The sequence below is a fragment of the Bubalus bubalis genome, chromosome 18 (genome assembly GCF_019923935.1).
Source record: "Bubalus bubalis isolate 160015118507 breed Murrah chromosome 18, NDDB_SH_1, whole genome shotgun sequence".
Taxonomy (NCBI): Eukaryota; Metazoa; Chordata; class Mammalia; order Artiodactyla; family Bovidae; genus Bubalus; species Bubalus bubalis.
In genome coordinates this window covers 54,810,263-54,826,386 of record NC_059174.1, presented here as the reverse complement: position 1 = coordinate 54,826,386, position 16,124 = coordinate 54,810,263, and the positions used below count along the sequence as shown (strand labels likewise).

The window sequence follows — 16,124 nt, the reverse complement described above, 5'->3', positions numbered from 1 at the left end:
CTGCAGGGCCAGGGCAAGACCACCTGCCACTGCTACTCATCCCGAGCTCCTCTCTTGGCACCTGCCTCTGTCAGTCTGCCCGCCGCTGCCCAGTCGACCCCGCAGCCCCAGGACGCGGAGGAGGAGCGAGCTGGGAACCCCGAGGTCCGCCCCGCCCCAGCCCCTCTCAGCCCGTGCTCCCTCCCCTTCTCAGGATGCCAGGAGGAGCTCCTGTCTACCCCGCCCCTCCCCCCCCCCGCCCCGCTCCCGACACGCCCCCAAAAGGGTGGGTCCGAGGCGGTCCCAGGCTGGTAGGGCGGAGCCTGAGGCCACCAGCCTTAACCACCCGACTCGACCCACTCTAGAGCACCGCTGCGCAGAGTCCACCTGGTGAGAAGCCCCTGGGATAGGGGCTGGGAGGGGAAGCCGCCTTAACTCTCCTGTCACCTCTGTGATCCCAGTCCCTTCCCCACAAACCGTGATGGCTGACGCCCACCCAAGCCTCCGCACTCTTCTCAAATGCAAGTGTCAGAGACCCTTCCACTCCCTACGGTCCTGTGGGATCCTCGCTTCCCTTCTTGATCAAGGCTGTTGTATTCTAGGCCCCTTAGAGTTCCTGCCTTTCTTCCCCTTTTCCCTCCATCTCCTTTCACACACCCGGAGTCCAGGCCACCAGTGCCCTCCTTCTTAGGACCCAGGAGTCCTGGGCCTCAGGTGCTTCTTTCCCCAGGCTCCAGGAATTGGGGCCCTCGGCGTGTCCTCTCTCACACCCAGGAGTCTGGGCCCGCAGTCCCCTCCACTCCCAGGATCCAGAAGGTATGGCCCGAGGCCGCTCCTTCTCTAGGTTCCTCAGGCCCTTTCCCTGCTGCGTTCACACGCAGGGGACGCTTCCTGACCTCCACTCTGATCCTGCCTCCCCCCTCCCCCCACACAGTCCAGATCCCCATCCCAGCCTTGGCAATGACCCTGGCGGCTTCCTCCCAGCGCTCCCAAATCATTCGGTCCAAGTTCCGATCTGGTGAGAGATTTCTTTCTGTGCACGTCGGGAAGGGAGCCTCCTGGTCCCAGGAATATATTCTCAACCTGGGAGTATGCACCGCGGGGCAATGTGGGGAGGTGATCCCCAAGAGGCATGTGTTTTCCATGCAAAACATTATTTGTGTAGAAAGGAGGCCCCAGCAAAGGGGTGGAGTTCTGGTTGACAGTGAGTGTGCAAATGGCTGATGCAATGCTCGCGTGAAGAGTGGGGAGTGGGTGGCCAGGGGTGGGTGTGCAGAGGACCTAGGACTGCAAAGGAACAGGGGCTTAAAGTGACAAGTGCTCAAAGCAGAAGAGTGTCCAGAGTGGGGACTTTGGAGTGGAACTACGGGCAAGGGGACAGTGAGCTCTCTAGCCTTGTGTCAAATGTGGCATTTCAGGTCTCAGTGCAGGTGGAAAGTGTGCAAGTGGGTGCACACCTGGAGGCCAAGTCCGGAGTAGACACAGCATGCTTGAGGGTGCGGACGAGTCTGCTTCTGTGGTTGGGTGGGTGCAAAGACACCAGGAACCAGAGAGCAAGGAGTGTGCAAGAGTACATGTGCACAAAGAAACATGCAAAGAGAGATCCTGGCTACAAAACTGGGGGTGAAATCCCTAGTGGACAACCAAGTGTGTTAATGTGGCGGGGCACGTGCCAAGATGGTGAGGCAAGGGTGAAGAGTAACAAAGGGCTCTAGTGTATAAAAGTGGTATAAGTGCAAGACTAGAGCCTAGGTAAATACGTGTTTAGAGGTTGGTGTGCAAAAGGGGTGACTGAAGGGAGGCTGAGAAGTAGGGAGTGGGCGTGTGCAAAGCGGGATGCGCAGATAAAAGGAAGCAACGAAGCACAGATACTCAGATGGCAGTTGGGCAGAGGATAGTGTGGGTGCAGGCTTGCAACGGGGGCAGGTGGGGGAGGGGCAGGCTGCCTCCTGCCTGCATGCTGGCTGGCTCCCCGCCCCAGAACAGCTCTGGCCTTCGCTGCCGTGCTGGCAGGGAGCAGGCAGGAGGCCCGGGAAGGGAGCAGGCTGCCTGCCCACCCGCCTGTACAGGGTGTGTAAGGGGGCTGGACACACATGTCCCGCCAACAACTGCAGCTCACACTCGCCTGCCAGGCCAGGCTCTTGGACACTCCCTTCCCGCCTCTCTCCTCCCACTCCTTCCACAGTCCTTCAGCTTCGGATCCACAGACGGTATCAGGACCCGAGTAAGTGTGGGCCCTGAAAGGGAGGGAATAGTGGCCCCACTTCCCTTAGGGCACCCTTGGGGGGCAGCTGCCACACATCTTGCTTTGGTTCCTGAGCCCAATCTCTATGCCCCAGGGTTCATTGTGGTCCCCTCCTGTCCTTCCCCAAGACCCACGGGTACAGATCCCCAACTGCCCCACTGGCTAGGAGCTTCTCTTCCTGCCCTTGGGCTTTTCCCACTCCACTGAAATGCATGAATCCAGATCTTGTTTCTTGGGAGAATATAGGCATCCCAGACTCCACACTTGGCACACATGCAAATCTCAGGATGTGACTTTCAGCTCCTCTCTCTCCCCAAGAACCCAGAGTGCTGGCTCCACCCTTCTCCCAGCAAAACCTCAGAAATCTGGGATCCTGTTACCACACCCCTTGATGGCTGAGTATGAGATTCCTGCCTTTCTTGAGAATGTAAAAGTCTGGATCCCTTGTGCTTCTGCCCTTAGATCCAGGAATCCCGGCACTTAGCTCCCACCACTTGGTTTTCACTCCCCACATATCCTTCTGCACTTGGGGGCTGGGGCCTCCAGGGCCCTCCTTCCCACACAGCCTTGTTTCTCCCTGCTTGGCTTGCTGCCCGCAGCCCTCTCGGGGTCCTTCACCGCCTCTCCAGTCTTGGATCCTGATCCATGGATCTCAGCTGCAGATCCGGCTCTGGCTCTGGCCCCTGCCTCCCCATTGGGCCCAGCCCCTTTCCTCTTCAACCCTGAAGTCCTTCTTCCTGAGCCGAAACCCTGCTGGTCCCTGAAGAAGGTGAGTCTCTATCAGGGTGAAGGGAAGTCCCCCTGAGAGTCTAGCCTTGGTCCTCCTTGCTGCTGCCCATTGTACTTCTCTGTGATGGTAACAAGCCGACCCCATACTTTGCATGGGGCTCTGGGACAGGAGAGCAGGAACGGAGCAGAAGCATATGACATCATACCTGCTCTTTCAGGAGTCTCCCAAGACCTCCCAACACTGGAGGGAGCCCAAGCCCAAGGGGAACTTGACATACCACCAGTACATACCCCCAGAGCCAAGACAAGGGTACAGGGCAGACCCCCAGGTTGAAGGGTCGCCCTTGGATCCCCCTGGACCGCCTCTGTGGGAAGGGACAACCTCACAGCAGCCACCTCCTAGGTATGACCCCCATTTTTGTTCTCCGGGAAGTTCAGGCCGCCAGCTCCCTCCTCCTCCAGGACCCAAGAGTTCAGGTCCTCAATCCCCTCTTCCTTCAGTTCTCAGGAATCCTGACCTCCTACCGAAGAGTCTGGCCCTCTCCCCTCAGTTCCTCTTCTCCCAGGAATGGGAACTAGCCTCCCATGCTTGCTCGCTCAGAGCCCCATAACTCGGGTCCCTCACTTTTCCGCATCTTCATGAACCCATGTTTTTGAGGACTCCAGAATGCCTTTCCTCTTTCTGGTCCTTCTAATCTCTGTTTCCCCCTCGAAACTATCGCCAGGATGAAGCCCACACCCCTCACTCCCTCCCCACCAGGAGTCCCCAGCCCCTCGCCCCTGCCACATAAGTTGGAACTTCAGACCCTCAAACTGGAGGAGCTGACGGTGAGTTTGGGGAGTTCCGAGGTTCAGACCTCTAACCCTACAGCCTTTGCTCCGTTGGAGATCCGGGTCCCCAGTTCGTCCTCTCTCGGGTTCCAAATGTTCAGCCCCAGCAAACCCCCACCTGCGCCCCGGAGCCCGCCTAGCACGTCCTCTCCCCGCCTCCCACCCTAGGTCTCAGAGCTCCGGCAGCAGCTGCGGCTGCGAGGCCTCCCGGTGTCGGGGACCAAGTCAATGCTTCTGGAGCGCATGCGCGGCGGCGCCCCGCCCCGCGAACGGCCGAAGGCTCGGCGCGAGGACAGTGCGGCGGGCGCCCCCTGGCCTCGCTTCAGGCCCAAGGCTTTGGGAGCCGCCCGGAGTGCGTGCTCGGTGAGGGCGGGGCTGCGTGCGTGGACCAATGAAGAGAAGTCAAAGCGGGATGGGACGGCAAGCTGAGAAAAGAACAGCCAATAAAGTGTGGGGGCGTGGTTAAGAGCCAAGGGGGAGGATCTTAGGAGAAGGGAAGCCAATGAAAGAAGGGGCATGGCCGAAGGGGTGGGGTCAATGGGTGAAGGGCAGGGCGCAGGCCAGGGGGTGGAACCACAGACGGCGAGTGGGTGGGGTTGACTCCCTAGTGGGCGCGGCTTATAGAAACTACCCTTCGCGGTTCCAGTTCAAGTTGAGTCCAACATCTCATTCGCCGCCTCCTCCACGTGCCGCGGAAACCCTGGTGACTGCTTCGGCTTCGGCTCCGGTTCCGATTGCGACGACGGCTCAGGCTCCAACTCCAGCTCCAGCGCCAGTCCCTTCCTCAGCACCGGCCTCAACAGCTCTGACCCTGGAGGAGGAGCTGCAGGAAGCGATCCGCAGAGCGCAGGTGAGAGTGAGCGGGCCTAGGGCCTCAGACAGGATGAGGCTGGAGTCCCAGGTTCACGCTACTGCTCCCTGTCCGCAGCTGCTTCCGAACCGGGGCATTGATGACATCCTGGAGGATCAGGTGGAGCCTGAGGGTAAGAGTCGAACTCCTAGATTTGAGGAAAAGGGGGACGGGGTCCAGGGTTCTGGATTCCTGGGTCTTAGGGAGGAGTGGTCTGGGGACCTAGACTCCTGGAAAGGACAAATAGGGAGCTAGGGTCCGCACCTCTGCCTTCCTAAGCTCACGCTGCATTTCTTCCCCTGCAGACCCGCTGCCCGCCATCCCCTTGGACTTCCCGGGCTCCTTCGACATGCTGTCCCCCTCCCCGGACTCTGAAGGCCTCTCTTCTGTCTTCTCTTCCTCACTTCCGTCCCCCACGAATTCCCCGTCCCCCTCTCCCAGGGGCCCGACGGACTTCTTGGATTGGCTGGAGGCTCTGAGTGGGGGTCCCTCGCTGGGCTGTGGCCCTCCAGCCCCCAGCATTTTCTCTGCTGACTTATCTGATTCCAGTGGCACCAGGCTGTGGGACCTGCTGGAGGATCCATGGTGATGGATTTTGGGGTTTCCAGGGACTGCGAACTGGTGGAGATGGAGAGGTCACAGATAGGCTCTGTGTGTGTGTGTGGCGGGGTGGGGGTGGGGGGATGGGCAGAGGCGGTTGGAACAACTAGCAGAGCCCCTCCCACCACAGACACAAAATCGGAGGTAACTCTCATCTCCACTTGGCCCCTCCACTGTTGCTGACATACCAACCTCCTAACTTCCACCTGACCTCCATATGATCCTCTCTGTGCTTGTGTTGTTGGGAGCAAAGAGGTTTCGTTTGCTGCTGACCAGGACAAACAAGCTGCTTGATGCCTCCTTCAGAGACCTCATGGATGTTTTTGTTCCACACTATCACCCCCACATCTCACCGACTAGATGGCTGCCTGTTGCTGGGGAGCCTGGAAGGTGGTCTCTGCTTTTTTGGATGCGGATACAGGGATACAGGGATGAGTGGGGAGAGAGAATAGTCTGCCAGACCCTTGGCTTCTGACTGGAGATGAGAAAAATCAGATGTGTCATGAATCTGAGGTCAGATTCTCTTAGAAGCAGAATCTGAGACAAGATCCTTGTGTCCATGATTTAGTTAAGACATGCTCCCAGGAGAAAACAATAAAGGAATAGACAAAACAGAACAGGGATGGGGAAGAAGACTAACAAAGGTGTGATGTCAGGTGAAGTCCCAACCTGAGCCTGATCCCGTGGGGAGCTCTGGAGGATAAATCAAGTTGTAGAGTTGTTCCCACCTTGAAGCAAAGGGAACTGGGCCTCTGAGGCAAATGGAAATTCCTGCTTGGGTTTATTATTACTGAATAACAAACCACCCCAAGATTTAGATTGTTCTTAATTCCATGTGTGTTAAGTCTCTTCAGTCTTGTCCAGCTCTTTGTGACTCCATGGCCTGTGGCCCACCAGGTTCCTCTGTCCAAGGGGTTTTCCAGGCAAGAATACTAGAGTGGGCTGCCATTTCCTTCTCCAAGGGATCTTCCTGACCCAGGGATGGAAACTGCTTCTCTTATGTCTCCTGCATTGGCAGGTGGGTTCTTTACCACTAGCGCCACCTAGGACTAGCCTGTAATTGTTCACAATTTCGTGGACTGACTGGGCTCAGTGACATGGTTCTTTGACGCCATACAGCATCAACTAAAGCCACAGTCATCTTAGGGCCCAGTTGGGCTATAATATCCAAGATGGCGCACTCAGCTGCATCTGGCTCCTTGGTAGGGATGGCTAGGAGGCATGACTCTACTGGACAATGGGATACCTGACCTTCTTGCATTCTCTATGTAGCCTCACTGCTCTCCCTCTCCACGTGGTTTCTTTCTCCAACAGGTAGCTGGACCCCTTACTTGGTAGCCCAGGGCTCCCCAAAGTGAGCATTCCTCGGGGAAGGAGCAGAAACTTCCAGTTTTTTAAAGACTGAACTTGGAACTGGCACAGTGTCACTTCCACTACATTCTACTCCTTAATGTAAGTCGGGGAAGGCCAGGCTTAATATGAAATATAACTACACAAATGTATGAATTTCAGGGGCATGGTCATTGGGGGCTATCTTTGGAGACTTGCCACTATATGCCTCTAAGGCAATCGTGGGCCACAGGTCACAAGAAGGGGGCAAGAAATAAACTCCCAGGCACCTTGAGCCCACCAGCAGTCCTGGAAACAAAGCTGCAGGGTAAGCTGTTAGCAGCAAGCTGTTTTAAAATATAGGTTTTATTATTATTCAGGTATGGTGAGGCCAATAGATCAGGAGACAATTGCCAGACAAACAAACAAAAAACAGTTTTTTATTTTCACAGGTCCCAAAGGCAGGGGGCAAAGCCAAGCTATACAGGGTATATGGAGAAGCACCAGGGTCAGTCAGGAGGTAGAGAGGAAGAGGAGAAACTTGGACCCGAGAGACTTTATTGTGGTTTCCTTAGGAAATAACAGATGTGCCAAGGATCTGTAAGCTCAGGATTGTCTAGTTTGAATAATGTCAGCAGGCTCTGGGGTGTAAGAGTTGTCCCCAGTTACCTGGAACTTGGCCTTGGAGGGGCAGATGAATAGTGGCCTGAAATATAGAGATCCATACAGGAAGTGGTTTGAGGTACAGGCTCTGGGTTGGTTGGTTTGCATGTGAAGGGCATGCTTAGGTGTGAGTCCTTTCTTACCTCTAGGAATTGGCCAGCCCTGGGAGGGCAGTCCCTCCATCAGCAAAGCCCCAGATGTCAAAGCTCCAGAAATACAGAAAATAAAAAGGCAAGATTAATGCATAAAACACTCCGAGGCTGAGTGTTGGGTGCACAGAACTGGTAAGAAGAATCTGAGGGAACCTGGGCAGGCCAACAACGATGTCCACTACAAGTGAGAATGTGCTGCGGATTGGTTATGTTACAGTGCCTAGAGTCGTGACTTCCCTTGTCACTGTCGTGTAAGTTTCTTTATTCGTTCCTACAGCCCAGTGTGACTGAGAGAGTTCACTGAGACTGTCCACAAACCAGACCTGGCAAGTGACATGCACTGATAAATGTTAACCACCATTTCTAGTTGCTGATCAACAATTCTAGTGCCTCAAAGTGTGTAAACTCCAGTGAATGTCGAAGATTCAAGATAAAAATGGAAGGGAACAAATGCTCATTACCATGAGGGAAAGGGAATCTTTGGTGTCTTCCAAACCAGGTAGAATTTGTCACCCTCACTTTCCAGAGAAAATAATTAAAGATCGGAGAAGGGGAGTGACCTGCCCAGTATCACACAGACAGGAGGTGTTGGAGTAGGGTTTTAAATTGGATTCATAAATTCACAGCCTGTGCCCTCAGGGTTGAAAAATCAAAGAGCCTCAATCTCTGCTCTGGTGAAGCTCAGACATTTGAAAAGAGAGAGTCCCAATGCAGGGTGATAAGTATTTTCATGGCAATGGGATAGGAGGGGCATGAATCCTAGAAAGTACCGGAATTTACGGGGGATGGGACAGGGTGGTCAGAGGAAACATTTTTTGCTAAGACTCAGAGGATTGAGGAGGAGATAGTCAGGAATGCCTTGGAAGAAGCATCCTTGTTGAGGGTGAAGAACACACAAAGGCTTGAAGGTGTGAAGGGTGCTGTTACCTGGGGAAACGTGTGAGGTCAGGGTTCCTGGAATAAAAAGTGGATGTCCGTGCTATGGCAGAATCTGGGACTAGAGAGGTGGGTGGTGGCTGGGTCTTGCAGGATCCTTTATGTCAGGCTGAACGTTGCTGGGAAAGGGATAGAGTCAGCCCTGGGGAAGGGGTCTTCCTTTGTTTGTTTCCCTTCTGACACTTCTGTGCCTCTGTTCCCACCTCTGCCTGACCCCGGGTCCTCTTCACTCTGTCCCCATCTCTCCTACGTCCAGAGGAGGGTGGCATTGGGCTGAGAGCCTCAAAGTGTGTGCAGTCCCAGAGAAGAGCCGAGGCTAAAATCACTGCAGATGGTGACTGCAGCCATGAAATTAAAAGACGCTTACTCCTTGGAAGGAAAGTTATGACCAACCTAGATAGCATATTCAAAAGCAGAGACGTTACTTTGCCAACAAAGGTTCGTCTAGTCAAGGCTATGGTTTTTCCTGTGGTCATGTATGGCTGTGAGAGTTGGACTGTGAAGAAGGCTGAGCACTGAAGAATTGATGCTTTTGAACTGTGGTGTTGGAGGAGACTCTTGAGAGTCACTTGGACTGCAAGGAGATCCAACCAGTCCATTCTGAAGGAGATCAGCCCTGGGTGTTCTTTGGAAGGAATGATGCTAAAGCTGAAACTCCAGTACTCTGGCCACCTCATGCGAAGAGTTGACTCATTGGAAAAGACTCTGATGTTGGGAGGGATTGGGGGCAAGAGGAGAAGGGAACGACAGAGGATGAGATGGCTGGATGGTATCACTGACTCGATGGACGTGAGTTTGAGTGAACTCCGGGAGTTGGTGATGGACAGGGAGGCCTGGCATGCTGCAATTCATGGGGTCACAAAGAGTTGGACACGACTGAGCGACTGATCTGATCTGATCTGATCTGAGGGGCAGCTAGCTAAGCAACTGTCTGGAAGGTGGAGATAGGACAGACAGACCCAGGAATGGGTGGGGTGTGCAGGTGTGAATCCAGAACCAGAGGGATGGGCTTGGGTCCTGTCTTCTCTGCCTGTCCCCCAGCCCTTCTCCAGAAGTTTTGTTGCAGGAAGGGGGACCCCTTCCAGGGCTCGAGAGTGGGCTCTTGTCTAACACCGAGAAATGAATTGTCCAAGGAAACACATGGACAATTGGTGTTGACAAAGCAAGAGATTTTATTGGAAAGGGTGAGAACTGCTCTGCTACGTGACTCGCAGTCTCAGGGTTTTATGGTGATGGGATTTGTCTCTGGGTTATCTTTGGCTGATCATTCCAACTCATAGAGTCCTTCCTGGTGGCACAGCCAAGATGGATGTCAGCAAGAAGGATTCTGGCAGGTGGTAGTACACATGGGGTTTCCTTTTCACCTCTCCTGAACTCTTCTGGTTGGCAGTGGTTTATTAGTTCCGTGTTCCTTACCAGGACCGCCTGTCATAAAATAACTCACCAGATGGTTACTATGGTGCCTGCCCAGTGTGGATGGTTTCAGTCAGTATACCTCCCCCAACAGTTTCAGCTGCTTCTTCCTGCCCCTGAGGAGAGTGCTAGGCCTCCCCCGAGGGGGCGGGAAAAATGAGGGCTGGACCTGTGGGGGAGCTGGGGGGAGGATGAGGTCATATGGGGAAGGGGGTCTCCCACCTGCATTTCCATGATCTCAATGGAAACATGAAAAAGACCAAGAATATATTTGGGGTAGCCATTCCCGTCTCCCGGGGATCTTCTCAACCCAGGGATCAAACCCGGATCTCCTGCATTGCAGGAAGATTCTTTACCATCTGAGCCACCAGAGAAGCCCAATGTTTGACAAACTACCCAAATTACCAGTTTAGCTTATAGACATATTCCCCAGAAGGGTACATTCATATTCATTGGGTAGACTGGAGAAGAATATACATATATATAGGTATGTATTTCTCTCTCTCTCTTCTTTCTTTTCTTCTGGTGGTGCAGCTTGTGGGATCATAGTTGCCTAATCAGGGATTAGACCCACTCCCTTGGCCTTGAAAGCCCAGAGTCCTAACCACAGGACCACCAGGGAATTCCTTTAAAAAAAAAAAATTCTTCCTCTTCTCTTTCCACCCCACCCCTTCCTCCCTGTCTCTTTTTCCCTCCCCTCTCCGTTACCACATATCTAGTTGGCTGCTTCCAATACTGACTTCTATCCTGCCTTTTATTTCCACCTTATTTTTTCTTTCAGTTGCACCAGTGGTTGCCACCCCCCAGCTCCCAGCTCCACCAGCCACCCGAGACCGTCACCCTCACCCTCTCCCTCTCCATCACTCATCCTCCTCTCCCTCATCGTCATCATCAAGCACAGCCCCTTGGGGACCCATGGGAGACTTTCTCTGGGAAACACACCCAGGAGTGTGTTGACACGGCGGTAGGTGCCACGGTGGCTGAGAGTCTCATCTCTGGGGTCAAATCCACCTGAGTGGACTTCTCTCTCCATCACTAACTTCCTGGCCTAGAGCAAGCCATTCAAACTCTCGGTGCCTCAGTTCCTTCATCCATATAATGGGAACAAAGGCAATAGTACTTTGTGGGGTTGGTGTGAGGAATAACCAAGTTAACATGTGTAAAGTGCTTAGAACAATGCTGGCATACAGTTCAGTTCAGTTCAGTCGCTCAGTTGTATCTGACTCTTTGCGACCCCATGAATCACAGCACTCCAGGCCTCCCTGTCCATCACCAACTCCCGGAGTTCACTCAAACTCACGTCCATCAAGTCGATGATGCCATCCAGCCATCTCATCCTCTGCCGTCCCCTTTTCCTCCTGCCCCCAATCCCTCCCAGCATCAGAGTCTTTTCCAATGAGTCAACTCTTCGCATGAGGTGGCCAAAGTACTGGAGTTTCAGCTTTAGCATCACTCCTTCCAAAGAAATCCCAGGTCTTATCTCCTTCAGAATGGACTGGTTGGATCTCCTTGCAGTCCAAGGGACTCTCAAGAGTCGTCTCCAATACCACAGTTCAAAAGCATCAATTCTTCAGCACTCAGCTTTCTTCACAGTCCAACTCTCACATCCATACATGACCACTGGAAAAACCATAGCCTTGACTAGACGGACCTTTGTTGGCAAAGTAATGTCTCTGCTTTTGAATATGCTATCTACATTGGTCATAACTTTCCTTCCAAGGAGTAAGCGTCTTTTAAATGCTCATTAAGTGTCAGCAATTGTTGGACTTCCCTGGTGGTCCAGTAGTTAATCCGCCTGCCAATGCAGAGGACACAGGTTCCATCCCTGGGCCGAGAGGATCCCACATGCCACGGGGCAACTAGCCCTGTCCACTACAACGACTGAGCCCATGTGCTTCCACTACTGAAGCCCCAGAGACGATGCTCTGCAACAAGAAGCCTGCCCACCACGATGAATAGCCCCCACTCACAACTAGAGAAAGCCCACGCACAGCAACAAATATCTAGTATAGCCAAAAAACAAATAATTTGTTTTAAGTCAAAGACCTTTAGTTCCTCCTCAAGGGCTGTACATAATATTCTGAGTCATCCTTTGAGCCGTTTTGCAGATACTGAAACTCCCACCAGGTGAAAGGTGTTAATTATATGCTGCCCACAAGTTTGCAGACCCCAGACTGGTTGGAACCAGAAGGCTGATGATGTTGACTTCTGATTACCTCACCACCAACCAATCAGAAGAATGTCCAAGAGCTGATTACACACCCTACAACCACCCTTCTGCTCCTATCTTTAAAAATCTTCCCCTAAAAGCCACGGGGAAGTTTGGGTCTTTTAAGCACCAGCTGCCTGGACTCCTTGCTTGGCGCCTGCAGTAAATGCTGTGCTTTGCTTCGCCACAACCCAGTGTCAGCAGATTGGCTTTACTGCACATGAGCAAGTTTGGATCGGTAACAGAAGCAGATCAGGGGTTGTTTTTTTTAGGATACTCACAGAGTTGCCGATCCAGCATCACAATCAATATCAGGACGTTGTCATCACCACAAAGAAAACCATACACCCGTTACCAGTCACTGCCCATTTCCTCCCAAACTTCCCCCAGTGTGTGTGTGTGTGTGTGTGAAGTTAGTCACTCGGTTGTGTCTGACTCTTTGGGATCCCATGGATTGCAGCCCACCAGGCTCCTCTGTCCATGGAATTCTCCAGGCAAGAACACTGGAGTGGGTAGCCATGCCCTCCTCCAGGGGATCCTCCCGACCCAGGGATCGAACCTGGATCTTCTGCATTGCAGGCAGGTTCTTTACCGTCTGAGCCACAGGGGAAGCCTCCTCCAAGTAGGCAACTCCTAATCTACTTTTTGTCTCTCTGGATTTGCCTGTTCTGGACATTTCATATGCATGGAATCATTAGTGGTCCATGTGTTCAGCTTCTTTCACTCAGCATAATGTTTCCAAGGCTGGCGTATGTTTTAGCATGTACAGTATTGAAACAGAGCAGGATCCCATGGTTCTTCCCCACCGCATCTTCTGCTTGCCTTTTGTCTGTGGAAAAACTTTAGTCAAAGAATTAATTTAATCAGAGAAGGGAGAAAATGTAGAAGCAAAGAAAAGCGGTCCAACAGGATGAAAAAATAACAATTTAGTTAGTAAGCAGAGTCAAGGACACTTAGTTCCTCTTCAAGGGCTACGTAATAGATAATAGTAGATATTGAAATCTCCACAGGGTTGAAGAAATTAACTAAATGATGACCAGACGGTAGCCAGGACATGAGCTGCTACAATTCTGAGAACTGGCCTCAAGGAAATGGGAAAAAACTGACCCTGGAACTGAAGATTAACTGTATTTAAAACAATCAGGATCATGCTGATCATATCACCACATGACCAATTTCAAGATGACTGTCAGAGCTGTCTGTGACATTTCTGCATGTAGCTTCCTCCTTCGGTCTATAAAACCTCTTTCCCACTGATTGTCAGGGTGTGGTGGAGCGGGTGGTGGTGGGGGTCAGCCTTTGAACAGAAGTCCACCCTCCCTGCCCCCAGTTACCAGCATCCAAAATAACGCCGACTTTCCTTTCCACAAACTTTGCCTCTTAGCTTTTGAGCAGTAAGCAGCCAGACCCCCACTTTTGGCTACAGAATTTCGCCCCTTTTTATGAATGCATAATATGCCATTTTAAGGACCCACTGTATTTTGTTTATCCCTTCAGGAGTTGATGGACATTTCGGTTGTTTTTACTTTTTGGCTATAATGAATAATGCTGCTATCAAGTGAGTGACTATTATTGTCCATGAACTGTGTTTCAGTAAAACTGGGAAATAAAGACCAAGCCAGGGACTTCCCTGGTGGTCCAGTGGTTAAGACTCCATACTTCCAATGCAGGGGGCTCACATGCCAAGTGGCACGGCCAAAAAAACACACAAACAAACCAAATAGAACAAAATGATGTGTTTCCATCTAGAGATGGTAAAAGGATAAAGAAAGATAGAAATATGCCAGCAAAACTGAGAGTCACCATTAGCTGCAGTAGGGGAGAGAGGCTTTCTGATAGCATCCCAGGTGTGCATTAAAGGGTGAACTCAGCAGTCTTGGGATGCTCAAACCCCGTGTATTCCAAAGAGAGGACTGACCCATGACTGGCTCCTGGCACATAACCTCAAAGCCCTTGGCTTGTCCTACCTGATAAGAGTGTCTTTGTTTACTTGGGGACTTGGACTTTACTGTATCAGCTTGACTTCTGGTGGTGCTGGGAGACTGAGTAGCGGAGGTCAGTTACACGGGCATCCAGACATTCCTATGTGACCGACCCACGGTAAAAAACCTGGACACCAAGGCTTGCAGGAGCTTCCCTGGCAATACTTAGCACTGTGTTGTCACACGTGGTTGCCAGAAGAATTAAGTGCTGTTCATATGACACCACTGGGAGAGACCCCTGGAAGCTTCCACCTGATCTCTCTTGAACTCTACTCTGTGTCCCTTTTGCCTCTGCTGATTTTAATTTGTATCTTTTCACTGTGCATGCATGCGTGCAAGGTCACTTGCCACGCACAATTCTTTGAGACCCCATAGACTATAGCCTGCCAGACTCCTCTCTCCATGGGATTCTTCAGGGAAGAATACTGGAGTGGGTTGCCGGGCCCTTCTCCAGGGGAATCTTCCTGGCCGAGGAATCAAACCCGCATCTCCTGTGTCTCCTGCACTGGCAGGAGGGTTCTTTACCACTAACTAGCACCATCTGGAGGAGAAGGCAATGGTACCCCACTCCGGTACACTTGTCTGGAAAATCCCATGGATGGAGGAGCCTGGTAGGCTGTAGTCCATGGGGTCACTAAGAGTCGGACATGACTGAGCGACTTCCCTTTCCCTTTTCACTTTCCTGCATTGGAGAAGGAAATGGCAACCCACTCCAGTGTTCTTGCCTGGAGAATCCCAGGGATGGGAGAGCCTGGTGGGCTTCAGTCTATGCGGTCGCACAGAGTCAGACACGACTGAAGCGACTTAGCAGCAGCAGCAGCAGCAGCACCATCTGGAAAGCCCCATCTTTTCACGGTAATAAAACACAAACGTGAGTCCAATGGCTTTGCTGAGTCCTGTGAGTCATTCCAGCAAATCATCGAACCTGAGAGTGGTAGTGGGGTCCCCAGAAACATCTGGCCTTAATCTGGATAGAGGTTTCTGCTCCGTTATTCTTTAAACTGTACATTTTATGAATGTTTCACATGTACGATGTCAGAATTTAAAAAATAACCATCAGGACTTTGTAACTGACAGAAGGTGGCAAATAAAGAAAAGGAAAGAATTAAAACCCAGGGTTGGGTTGACGCAGAGGGCTTGGTGTGGCTGATGAGAAAAGATTCGAAAGAGAAATAGCTTAAGGGGAGCAAAATGAAGAATTACTGAATTCACCTTGGCCTATTGAGTTTGAGAATCTGAGACTCTGGCTTAGTAGACTGACTTCAAAGCTCAGGAGAAGTGATAAAAAGACTAAAAGAGATCTCACTCAAAGAGAAATATAATTGAAAAAGATGCCATTTCCATGCCCTGCCCCCCATCCCTGCCAAAGAAACTGAAGAGGGACTTCCCTAGTGGTCCTGTGATTAAGAATCCGCCTTCCAATACAGAGAATGTGGGTTTCATCCCTGATCAACGAACTAGGATCCCTCCTGCTGCTGGGCAGCTAAGCAGCCCTGCCACAACTAGAGAGCTTGTGTACTGCAACAACTTGCTGCTTGCCCTGAGACCACATGCTCTAGAGCCCGTGGACAGCAACTAAAGAAAGCCTCCAAGCTGCAAAGCAAATATTCAGCACAGGCAAAAAAAAAAAAAAAATCAGAGAAATATTTAAAAGATAGTAGTATCCAACTTTGGCAAGACTGTGGGAGAATGGGCTGGGACAGAACTTTTTTTCCCCCACAAGTTATGCAGCACAATTGATTTTAAATGCCTACTCCACAACCCAGAAATTTCAATTCTAATAATATATCCTTAAAAAGAAGTATTAGTACGCATGCCTAAAGATTTTTCACACTACAGCCAAAAATGGCAAATGACAAGGATATTCTCCCCAGCATTATTTGTAAAAGCAAAAAATAACAAACACCCTGAAAACCTTCAGTAAGAGTATGGATGTGCCACAGTTGATGAATACAACAGAATTTTCTGCAAGTACCAAAGGAACTGGAAAAGTGCTGCTTCCACACAGTGCAAAAACGTGCGTTCACTCACTCAGTTGTGCCTGACTCTTGGCGACCCCATGGACTGTAGCCTACCAGGCTTCTCTGTCCATGGGATTTTCCAGGCAACAATACTGGAGCAGGTTGCCATTTCCTTCTCCAAGGGATCTTCCCAACCCAGGGATAGAATCCACATCTCCTTCCACTCCTGGACTGATGAGCAGATT

The 16,124-nt window shown here is 51.6% G+C and overlaps 1 protein-coding gene across 6 annotated transcripts; it reads left to right on the top strand.

The window, feature by feature from the left end:
• The first annotated feature begins 226 nt into the window (after positions 1-226).
• Positions 227-14,295, top strand: MAMSTR (MEF2 activating motif and SAP domain containing transcriptional regulator). 6 transcript variants are annotated; one of them, XR_006640274.1, is made up of 11 exons: positions 227-369; positions 710-997; positions 2,112-2,203; positions 2,824-2,993; positions 3,172-3,356; positions 3,679-3,781; positions 3,953-4,147; positions 4,431-4,634; positions 4,713-4,767; positions 6,549-6,686; positions 12,947-14,295. XR_006640274.1 is itself a non-coding variant. In XM_025269451.3 (11 exons), exons 3-11 carry the CDS (start codon positions 940-942, stop codon positions 5,221-5,223), a joined length of 1,293 nt encoding a protein of 430 aa, XP_025125236.1. In that variant the 5' UTR covers positions 236-369; positions 710-795; positions 914-939; the 3' UTR covers positions 5,224-6,051. The 6 variants fall into 6 exon arrangements, 5 of the variants coding, with proteins under 5 accessions (XP_045019451.1, XP_045019450.1, XP_044786778.1 ...); XM_025269451.3 differs by lacking the exons at positions 6,549-6,686; positions 12,947-14,295 and adding an exon at positions 4,940-6,051 and having other exon boundaries at positions 236-369; positions 710-795; positions 914-997; positions 2,165-2,203; XM_045163516.1 differs by lacking the exon at positions 6,549-6,686.
• The last annotated feature ends 1,829 nt before the right edge of the window (positions 14,296-16,124 follow it).

What these genes read in the sequence shown, in the direction of transcription:
- MAMSTR (XM_044930843.2), top strand. Translation starts at nt 798, where the DNA reads ATGGCCCGAGGCCGCTCCTTCTCTAGGTTCCTCAGGCCCTTTCCCTGC. An exon ending in CAGACGGTATCAGGACCCGA is followed by an intron (nt 2,204 to 2,823) that starts GTAAGTGTGGGC and finishes TGCTGCCCGCAG; the next exon opens with CCCTCTCGGGGTCCTTCACC. An exon ending in TCACAGCAGCCACCTCCTAG is followed by an intron (nt 3,357 to 3,678) that starts GTATGACCCCCA and finishes AACTATCGCCAG; the next exon opens with GATGAAGCCCACACCCCTCA.